General features: G+C 46.4%; 1 protein-coding gene across 7 annotated transcripts in view; it reads left to right on the forward strand.

The window, feature by feature from the left end:
• STK25 (serine/threonine kinase 25) overlaps nt 1–11280 on the forward strand; it is a 31438-nt gene that overhangs the window by 14203 nt on the left and 5955 nt on the right. For 6 of the 7 annotated variants that reach the window (XM_043522455.1, XM_037908635.2, XM_037908637.2 and 3 more), the window contains 7 exons: nt 1311–1419; nt 2537–2694; nt 2996–3181; nt 3433–3578; nt 5380–5491; nt 6093–6164; nt 9605–9741. In XM_043522455.1, coding sequence (XP_043378390.1) covers nt 1311–1419; nt 2537–2694; nt 2996–3181; nt 3433–3578; nt 5380–5491; nt 6093–6164; nt 9605–9741 — 920 coding nt within the window. The remainder of the gene's footprint in view (nt 1–1310; nt 1420–2536; nt 2695–2995; nt 3182–3432; nt 3579–5379; nt 5492–6092; nt 6165–9604; nt 9742–11280) is intronic. The other variant, XM_037908640.2, reaches the window with a different exon arrangement.

Genomic DNA, 11280 nt, shown 5'->3' on the forward strand with positions numbered 1-11280 from the left:
GCTGTGATACACAATTGATTAAATAGAATGAATCTAAACTTTGGGGTGTTCCTGCCCTGCCTATCTGTGAAGAGTGGGTGGGGTGATGGAATTCCAGTGTCAAATCTTGTTCTTCTATATAAAAAGGCATGCCTGACCTATAGCGCCCCTATCTGGGCAAGTGTGGCTCAACCACACTCTGCCTTATTTTCCTGTCTTGAACTCCTTAAAAACTCCATACAGGAATTCCATTAATACCCTGGTTTATTATCATAAACTGTGCCAATCAAAATAAAGTTCTCACAGACCCAATATCATCCTTCTCAGCCCTACCTAGGTGGAATCTTGTCCCCTGAAGTCTGTTCTCTGACTCTCTCTTCCAGAGCTTTTCAGGCTTCTCTCCTTACCTGCCTGGGTTGAGAGAGGGCAGTGGATAGCCCTGAAGTATTAAGACTCTACTGCAGCTTCCAGGAGCCTTCTAAGTCTTTGCATCTTCACTCTGTCTTCCTCCTAGCACATCCTGTTTGCCTCTTTATAAAGACCAGTTGCCTTCTCTTAAGCCCAGTTGGGCAGCAGCAATTCAGACAGAGGTGCACTGGACCCTGCTCCCTCTTAAAGGGGACAGTCACACCGTGGCACTCACCTTAGCAGAGAATTCTTTGAGTTCTCAGCCTTTCCAGTGCAATAACTGATGCCCTGAGCCTGCAATAAGAACAATGCTGTTGGACCCCCACTGACTTCAGGGGGGCATTTGCACAGAGTTCATTGCAGGGTCAGGGCCTCAGTTACTACATTGGAAAGGCTGAGAACTCAGCTAGGGTGGGATTTTGTCATCCTGCTTTGTCTCAGAAGCATCTCTCTTGCTGTTGCACCAGCTGAAATGCTGTGCGCTTGCACGCATGCGCCCAGAGCCTTGGACAGATTGGATCTTTATATTTCTGTATGTGTAATGTATTCCCAGCCTAAAGCAGATGAGTGTGGCAAACCTTGATTTTGATTCTTATATTTAATGGTGGGGGTATAAAACACAGAAGTAGACTTCCTGATTGGCATGTCTGCCAGCAGGTGTCTGACACTGCTATGGAGGAGATTTTGTGTTACAAACTGAGGTCAGGAAATGTGGAACCTGCTAGGAATCACTCTAGTGGTGTGTGAATGTCTGTCATAAAAGTTGTGTAGGAAATTTCAGATCGTCTCCCCTCTCTCCTCCTACTTATTTTTCCCTCTGTCATTCTCTCACCTCTTCACTTCTATTTAATGCCTATGTTCCTTCCTTTTTTCCCTCCAAACACTCTCATTCATTCCTCTCCCCACTTTTCTTCCATGTTTAGCTAAAGCCAGGACCCTTGGAAGAGACCTACATTGCCACTATCCTGCGAGAAATCCTCAAGGGCTTAGATTACCTGCACTCTGAGAGGAAGATTCACAGGGACATCAAAGGTCAGGCTTGGAGAACACATCCCCTTTGCTCTTGAGTGATGATCCCACCAGCCCTTAGACAAACATACAGAAGCAAACTGAGGGTTCAACCAGAATTGCTTTGTAATCCACTACGTTTACTATCAGTACTTTGTTCTTGAGATCATAAACCTCATATTCTTGCAGATGAGGATGAGTTTCTGCCTATATCTAGGACTTGGGGTAGGGTGGAGGGTCAGCAGCATCAGTCTGGCACCTGTGATTTGGGTGAGGACATGGAACAAGGGGAGATGAGTTGCCAGAGAGAGGTGAGTTAGCAGATTTGCTCAACTGCCTGCTGACTGTTGTTGGTTAGAGTTGGAGCTTCTGTTTCTGTATGTAAGACCCTGAGTAGTCTGAGTGCTGATCATTATGGACACGACTTGTGTGTGGCTCTATTGTTGTGGCTGGAAACTTTTTCAGTATGTGTGACTGGAGCTGCCCCACCGAGAGCTCTGAAGCCTGCATGAGAAGAGCACAACTATGCTAGAAACAGAAGGGCTGCTGCCATTATTGCCTCCTGCTTCTCATCTTACAGCATCCAAGTGTACTAGATGCCATGCGGTACAGAGACAAAGTTCCTGCCCCCAAAAGCTTAGCTGGACTACTATCCTTCCATTGCATCATGCTTGAGATCAAACAGTTGTGGGGGCATGGGGCAGGAGGGATATGGTGACCTCAATAAGAGTATCTGACTGGGCAGAGAGGGTGAGAGCATTGAATATTAAAAGAATATAGTGGCTAGTGACTTGGGGCCCAACTTGAGATGGGCCTAATATTCAACCAGTGCTGAGCACTCACCCACTGAAAATCAGGCCCTTTCAGGGTGTTTCAAGATGGGTCTCCAGTGACTCTTCATGAGGCCCTGTGCTGTAGGGCCTCCTTCAGCCTCCAGTAGTTCCTTCAAAACTAGTCATGGAGCTGCCAGATAAATGTTCCCCTTCTTCCCCTAAATGCATGAACCTGCTTCGAGTTGCTTGAGATACTGAATCTGGAAATCAAAGCTGGGAGTTCTGTCTCAAAAACCTGAGCCACTAGATTCCTTGTTGGTTACAGGAGTTTCAGGAACCATTTGACTTACTCTTGTTTGTGTGAACAGCTGCCAACGTGCTGCTGTCGGAACAAGGGGATGTGAAACTGGCTGACTTTGGTGTGGCTGGACAGCTGACGGACACCCAGATCAAAAGAAATACGTTTGTTGGGACTCCCTTCTGGATGGCGCCAGAGGTCATCAAACAGTCTGCCTATGACTTTAAGGTGAGTTGGTGGGGTAGATGAAGGGCTCTTACACTTTATTGCTGCATTACTTAGGTAATACTACATGCTTATGTTAACACTAGGATGAACATAAAGATTGGAGCCTTGTCTCAAGAGAGTGGTCTCATCATATGAGGGATTGGGGTCTGTTGGGGAAGCCTGTGACTAAATACCCCATAGACCTCAGGTGAGGCTGGTCCCTTCAGTGAAGTGAACGTTGCATGCACCTTCTGCTAGCCGTCAAGTGCATAGCATAGCACTTCTTGCTCCTCTGACGTCACTCTTCTCACTCCTCTCTCAGGCAGATATCTGGTCCCTTGGAATCACAGCCATTGAACTCGCAAAGGGAGAGCCCCCGAATTCTGACCTGCATCCTATGCGGGTGCTCTTTCTGATCCCCAAAAACAACCCTCCAACACTGGAGGGACATCACAGCAAGCCCTTCAAAGAATTTGTGGAAGCCTGTCTCAACAAGGACCCTAGATTTGTAAGTATAATTTCCTTCCTCTTGCTGCAGATAGAATGGAATGTCTGGGACATAGAACTCCAGAGTCCAAAGGTGCCTAGAAATCCTCAGCAGAAGGACATGTTAGTGCTACAGTGTTGGAGAGAAATTAGCAGCAGGTTGCAAAATGAAAAAGCAGGCATGGCAGAAAGCTTTTGGGTGTTAGTCATGGCTCTTGCAGATCTTGGCTATTGCTAGGTTTAGCATACTCTCTGTTTCCTGATTTGCCACAGAGGCCAACTGCTAAAGAGTTGCTAAAGCACAAGTTCATCACACGCTATACCAAGAAAACCTCATTCCTCATGGAGCTGATTGACCGATTCAAGCGCTGGAAGTCAGAGGGCCATGGAGAGGACTCCAGCTCTGGTGATTCTGACATGTGCGTATGACACCTGCCCTGGTGCTCGCCTCAATACCCTGCTGTGGCCTATCCTCCCAAATCCTATTCACTACCACTTCAGTGCACAGAGACCCAATTAAGTGGGGAAGGGAGAGGGAGGATCCCTGAGCCAGGTTGGTGTGACTGTTCCCCATCTTCTTCGTGGTAGTGAGCATCTGATAGACTTCCAAGCCCTGGTTAGGGGAGCAACATATAGATATCTGAGTATATAGTATTGCAGTTCTCTTTGCATTTGGTCCCTCCTCATATGCTACTGTGGAGCCTTTGCTCAGTTTTGGATCAATGTAGGTGAGGAGCTAAAAGTATTGGCTGGAGAAAAGAAATGTTTTATGAGCTAAGTACTATAGGGCTTGGATCCAGGTCCCAAAATGTGTAAGGCTAGTAGGTTAACCCACTGTGCCATCTAGCCCATAGCCACCTAGTCTTTTACCTTCTTTATCTCTAACAGGCATTCAGCTAAACACATTACCTAACTTCAGAAGAGCCTTCATGGAGGATAGGTCCATCAGTGGCTGATGGGCAGGGATGGTGTCCCTAGCCTCTGTTTGCTAGAAGCTGGGAATGGGTGACAGGGCATGGATCACTTGATGATTACCTTTTCTGCCCGTTCCCTCTGGGGCACCTGGCATTGGCGACTGTCAGAAGAAAGGATATTGGGTTAGATGGACCTTTGGTCTGACCTAGTATGGCCGTTCTTATGTTCAGAGCATGTAGCTCTGAGACCATATTGCAGTAGCTCAGGGGTGGCCAACCTGTGGCTCCAGAGCCATATGCAGCTCTTCAGAAGTTAATATGCAGCTCCTTGTATAGGTTCCGACTCCAGGGCTGGAGCTACAGGCGCCAACTTTCTAATGTGCTGGGGGGTGCTCACTGCTCAACCCCTGACTCTGCTACAGGCCCTGCCCCCACTCCACCCCTTCCCGTCCCCTCCCCTCAGCCTGCAATGCCTTCGCCCCTCCCACTTAGAGCCTCCTGCATGCCACGAAACAGCCGATTGGGAGGTGCAGGCAGGGATGGGGAGGTGCTGATCGGCGGGGCTGCTGGTGGGTGGGAGGTGCTGGGAGCGGGGGGTGGGTGAAGGAGCTGATGGGGGGCTGCTGACCTATTACTGTAGCTCTTTGGCAATGTACGTTGGTAAATTCTGGCTCCTTCTCAGGCTGAGGTTGGCCACCCCTGCAGTAGCTGGATGTGGTCCTGCTACCTGTAGCTAAACTGATATAAGGAGGTTAAAATGCTTAATAGTGACAAGTGGATTTTTGTTTTTTGGGATGGGCAATTTCAGACCCTTTAAAGGGGCCTGACTCTTCTGAATTGGGTGATTAGAACTTAATGAAAATCAAACCCTATTAGTGCCTCAGATTGGGCATCTAGAATTGCTAGTTACTCCTGAATCTTTACTATAGGTCTCTGACAGACCAGATTTATGTCTTTGGTTCATGCAGGGATCTGGAAACTAGAAGAACTAAAATGGTAGTGAGCCTGGCTCTATGCAATGAGCAGTATGGACCAGAGAGTCTGATAATCTGAAGGTGTTTCAGTTTGGATCAAATCAGATTTTCTAGACTGACTTGAATTAAATTTTCCCAGTGCACCTAGAGTGGCAACTGTTGTTCTGCCCCCTTGCAAAATGCCCAGAGCCCTGGGGTGAAAGGGTAACTATGGCTGGCTGTAGTGCATCATCTGGGAGCATAAGGGCTCAGAAATGGAAGGGTTCATGTCCTCTGTGTGTGTGATACATCGCGCAGGCTGTATGTCGAACTCCTTCTCCTTCTGTTTCTAGTGATGGAGACGCAGAAGATGGAGACCAGGGTCCAATCTGGACGTTCCCACCAACTATTCGCCCCAGTTCCCTTAAACTGCACAAAGGAATAGCTCTCCATGGCTCCCAGAAGGTCAGTCTGCTGACCTTGTCATCAAAAAACAGGGTGATCAGGAAATGAGTGGAGCCTAGGAGCAGGGACAGCCACCTTTTCAGTGCACTTGTATGACATTCTTTGTTCTTAATTTTCTAATGTTGCCCCCAGCCTGGCACCTGAGCATGGTGTGGGCAGTATTATAGGGCTGCATATTCCGTGCCCCCAGGATGCTGACAGTTAAGGCTCATTCTTTGAGGATGGGTTGGGGAGCCCCCGTTAAGGATGCCGGTAATGCTGCTGTAACAGCTACTAGGATGTGGAACAGTCTGGTGCTCACAAGTGCCTAGTGCATCACCTCTGCTGACACTGTAGCACCTCTTGTCCTGTCTCTCTCTCTGAGTAAATGGATGCTACTGATGATGGAGACTCCCCAGTAGGAGTCAGTACTAGCCTTTCTAGCCAACCAGTCTCATTCCTCCAGTTGTAAAGAAGAATAGCTAATGTTGATCTCTGGGAGGAGATGTGTTTCAGACACAAGGGAAATGGCAGATTGAAGCACCTTTGTGGGCTGGGATGCATCCTTCCATGGGTATGTCTGCTGCATGTATTCATCATCTCTCCGTGTTTTGCTTTCCAGTCTGCTGAGCCCATCAAGCGGCAGCCCCGATCACAGTGTCTCTCCACGCTTGTCCACCCAGTCTTTGGGGAGGTGAGAAGGCCGTTTTCTTTGTTTGCGATGTCTGCAGGTAAAGGGGAAGCAGCTGGGTAGTTGTTCGGGAAACGTGTAAATGGGAGGGATTCTTGAGGGTGAAGAGGAGCAGGGTGCCTGGCGGGGCCAGGGGTATTGAAACATCTCTTAGTTCAGAAAAGCCAACTCTGTATGTACTGCTTAAAAGAGCTGTCCCTAATATACCTGTCCTGCCTAAACCTACCCTGGGCAGGAGTACAGTGCTGCCTACAGTTTCTTGCCCTTGTTTTTTCAGCTCTTCCCTCTTCTACGTGAGCCTCATGGGCCCAGGTTACGGAATGTCTGTCCTTCTCTGCATCATCCTCTCTGATTGCCTGGTAGCCTGGCCTTCCTCAAGTCCCTCTCCCAATACAGATTCCCTCACATGCCTAGTGCTAGGAGAATGCCTGATTTCAGCAGTCCCCTCACCTGTGTGAGGTTAAGACATGTGCTGCTTGGGCAGATCAGGAATCAGGGTTTGCCAACACTGGGCAACTTTATTTATTTGTTACTCTGTTTAAATCCCCTGCCTAATGCCATCTGCATCCACTTTGTCTTCCCCCGCTACATGCTGCTGCCCACAGCAGGTCACCAAAACTGCATTTTTCCAGTGAGAGAAGTTAGATCTAGAATTGGCCTTCTGTGAGTTCTAGACCTTCCTTCCATCTGTCCCACATTTTATCCTGGTTCTTTAATAGCTGGGCCTGGCTGTGATTCGCAGAGGAATTGCTAAGGAATTAGCCACCATGCAAGCGATGGAGTGGGGGGAGGTGCAAAGGACCTGAAGTAACTATAAAACATAAACTTGTCCTAATTGCTGCAATGTTGGTGCCTTTTAGAGCTTCTATTATGTGATTAACAGTATGCACGTAACTGGTGGGGGACAGGAGAGTCAAGGTCCTGTCTACATATCTCCTGTGCTTCTGTGGCCCCCATAATATCTTAGCACTGTAAAATCCCAGTGAGAGTCACACCCCTCAGCAAGTGCTTTCAGATTCAGGTGTCCGAAGGCAGGCATCTGAGTGAAAGTAGTCTGATTTTCAGAGGTGCTGAGCACCAGCAATTCCCACTGGCTTCTGTAGGAGCGGATTCTTCAGGCACCCACACTTGAAAATAATATCCCCAAAGCCTCTAGGCCAGTGTCAAGTAGACTTGCCTCAGAAAGCAACCTGCCTGTCACAGCTTCCATCCCTATGTGACTGGGATAAAGCCTCAGGCCGGGGGCACTGGTAAGTGTGTTTGAATAGATTGTGCACATTTTCAAAACTTGTTTTATTTTTTACCCTGGTGGAAAAGCCCTCTAGAACCTAACAGGGATGAGCCAGTGTGATTCTGCAGACCTATAAAATTTAATGACCTACAGCCTTTCGAGGGTTTTTTTTTAACTAGCATATAGGAAGTTCGCTATTAAATTTCGTAGGTTTGCAGAATCACATTGGCTTCAACCCTGTTAAGTTCCAGAAGGCTCTTCCACTTGGCTTGCATTTTATAGGGTAACTTTTAGAACACACTTACAAAATGCACAAAATATTTAAGGCACTTTCCCTTCCTTACCTTGAAAAACCCAACCAGCTCCCATCACAGACCACTGAACAAAGTGGGTGATGTAATATCTTTATTGGACCAACTTCTGTTGGTGAAAGAAACAAGCTTTTGAGCTACACAGAGCTCCATATAGGTCTGACTGAACAGTTGGTCATTAGATGTTAGTGGCTTGTGGGTTTCTACCACTTGAGCTTAGCAAAGGAAAGGCCTCATATCCCACTGTCCTTCCCCTGAGACCCTGCACTTGAGTTCTTTCATCAAGTGGAGGTGAAAGTAGATCCATAAGTGAGATTGTGAATGACTTTTCAGTCCAGCAGTTCTCAGTGCTGCTTGTCTGTCATTCCCCAACCTTAGTTGCTGCATATAAATAAATAGTGAAGTACGTGGGTGGCTGTGACAGCTGAGGCTTTTTTTGTGTGTGAAATGGCAGTTCACTCATTGAGGGAAGGCAGATGTGTATCTTGTTAAATGAAGTTAGTTTTCCTCCAGCAGGGGGACTGTGAGTATAGGGATGGTCCCAGCCTCAGATTAGCATTAAGATTTGCCTTGTCCTGGTTTCTGTCTTTGTGAGAGGGAACGTGAACTCAAAGAATTAGGTTGCTCCTACGATTACATGCAAGGAACTATGAGTTAAAGTTAAAGCCACTTAATCAGCATAGTCAAGATGAAGGTAAAGAAGGTTTTTAACTGACCTAGACGGTGGTTAGTTGGCATAGATATTGCAGTGTCAAGAGGAGCTTCTTCTTTCAGCTTTGCTTTTTGTTTAGTTGAATATACTATGGGAAAGGCACAGAGTTCAGGCTGATTGTGCAGGGCACTCTTGCAGGCTGGACTTGAAGAAAGTTACCCAAATGAAGGGGGAAAGAGGCTGTAGCAGACAAGCTATTCATGGCCTGGAAAATCTGTTATGTCATAAGCAGTGAATAGGTTGTCCAGTTCTGTCTTGATATAGCAATGGTGCTTGGCTTGGAGTTTCCTAATGCTGAATGTTCTGCTCTTTGTGTACTTTAAATAAATGACTGCACCATGCAACTTGCATGAGCTCATGAAAGATAGAACAAAGAGTGCTCATGTAAGATAAAATTCCCCCCTAAGCAGAGGCTAGGACAAGGCCTGTGCTCCACTCTTGAGCATTTAAATGGCACACGGGCATTATGTCAATGCTCTGCATGGGGGAATCTCTCTCTTTCGGGATTATGTTAGATTGAGGGACCGGCTAGCTCAAGGTCTGAGACTTGTCAGCAATCCACCTTCCAACTAGGTAATTAGTTCAGAACAAACCCAGGTTGTTATGGGGAGTGTTCTGTTGCGTCAATCCAGTATCTGTTCTTCACAAAATCCATCACCACACGTGGCACCGCTCTAGTAGCCTCTGTAGAGATCAGTGAGTGAGTGAGCATGGACGATGAACTGTCCTCTGCTCTAAAGGTAGCCACACTGAGGCAGGTTGACAGTGTGGTGTAGAGAAGCTTGCACTGCTATGTGGTTCCTGGTCTTTGGACCTCAGGGCTGTCAGTCCAGTGCAGTATCCAGCACACTTACTTTGTGTGGGGGAAAACTTGGCAAGGTGTTTGCTTTGGTAAAGGCTTGGCTGTGACTGTCCCGCTATGTGAGGTGGGAAGCTAAGTAGCACGTGGAGGAATATGTTCAGAAAGTGTGTGAAAACTCGCTCTGCTTGGTCTGCCCTTATTCCTATGCAGAGAGGAGAAAGCCTTGGGGTGCGAGGCTTGTAGGAACCTACATGTTAGTTGCCTGGGTCCCCCAACAAAACCACATTGAAAAGACAAAACCACTCCTTAATATTCATTCTAAGATGATCTGCTCGGTGAATGCTTTCAGATGTCACAGGCTGTTAACACAGTGTTTCTGGCTTGCAGCTCAAAGACAAGCACAAGCAGACTGGAGGGAATGTGGGAGCTATGGAGGAGCTGGAGAATGCCTTTAGCTTGGCTGAGGAGTCCTGCCCAGGCATCTCTGACAAACTGATAGCACATATGGTGGAGCGCGTACAAAGGTAAAAAAAAACTCTGACATGTGGGAAGGGGAATAGGGGCATGCATTGAAAATTCAGTGGCTCGGATGTGTTATGGTAACATCACAGGACAGGTATGGATTTGTCATTCAGTAGCCCAAACATCCAAGAAGCAAGTGTGTTGACTGAAGCAAACCTTGCGGTGTCTAAGATACTACTTTGACTCATTCTCCATTATGATGTGTTGTAATGCTGAACATAGGTGTGAAGAGCATATGACTGGTGTCCTGAGCATCAAGCGATACTGCCACTAGCCACTTTCAGCTCTGACGCATGATGTCATGGGTTGTTACTAGCCCAGCTAGTGCGACTGTGTACCATATCATTCATTTATACTTCAGAGCATTCACCACATCCTCTCAAAATCGGTTTTCAAGAACTGTTGGAGCTCAAACACATGTGAGCCATGAAAGCTAACTGCAGCTTGCTTAGACTAACCAGTGGAGCTATGGATGCAGTGTGGTTGTAGTCATGTTGGTCTGAAGAGATTAGAGTTGAGCTATGTCAGTTTCAGAGGACTGAAGGGAAGAGGATGCACCTTGTCTTGGATTTACATACACCATGGCACCTGAAGGGGAATAAGACAAAAGTAACAAACAGTGGAAATGGAAAATCTTCTGTATGTATTTGGATGTTCTGTTGTATTTGCAAGGATTTAAAACTGCATGTATTATTTTGTCTGTATTGCTGAGTATTTTTATCCTTTGATCTGCTTATACACAAAGAAATGTTTAATAACACATCATTTCTTAAAACTCTGCTAGATTTTAAGCAGAACTCCTTAAGCAGATGAGGTGTAACTTCCTTCATGTCGTTTTGAAGCTATGATACTTTGGAGGCTCTGCTGTTGGCAAAAAACTGAGTGCTGATTTTGCTGCCATTAATATTCTGAGCCAAGAAACTAACCCCCTGCATCCTCCCAAATATGGACCCAACATATGCTTGGTTTCTTTGACTCTTTAGGTAAAGAATAACTATGGGGTTGTCTCCCTTCTTTTGATAGTCCTATAAACCTTTGAATGTATTCTTTGAAAAGTAAGCCCAGACAAAGTTTTTCTCCCTCCTGTTAGGGTGTAGATGCCATGCTGTCCCCCCACCCCAGGCTTGTTAGCTTTGTTTACCTCATATATAAATGTACTATCATTGCATCTGCCAGGCTGATCAGACAAGTGAACACCCATTCCTTTGTCTAGGGCAAACTGGGCTTATGCATTGCTTGCAAAACACATTTGAAGAACATAATTCTAGCACATATTTATAACTTTGTACACAAGTCTAGTGAGTATGTCAGGCCTGACAGGAGTTGCTGACAGAATAATGAACCACCAGAGTGCCTGTGTGTCTCAACAGAAATGTAAAAGGAACTAAATAACAAGAATAGTTTTAAATATGATGTTGCCTTTTTTTGCTTTTGCCATTTCCTTTAATACATAGACATGGTTCTTTTCTGCGTTTTTTAATTTGGGGATCTTAATATCAGTTTTTGAGGGCTGAGAAAGTAAAAGCTTAAGCTGTCGCTTG

The sequence above is a fragment of the Chelonia mydas genome, chromosome 9 (genome assembly GCF_015237465.2).
Source record: "Chelonia mydas isolate rCheMyd1 chromosome 9, rCheMyd1.pri.v2, whole genome shotgun sequence".
NCBI classification, from domain to species: Eukaryota; Metazoa; Chordata; order Testudines; family Cheloniidae; genus Chelonia; species Chelonia mydas.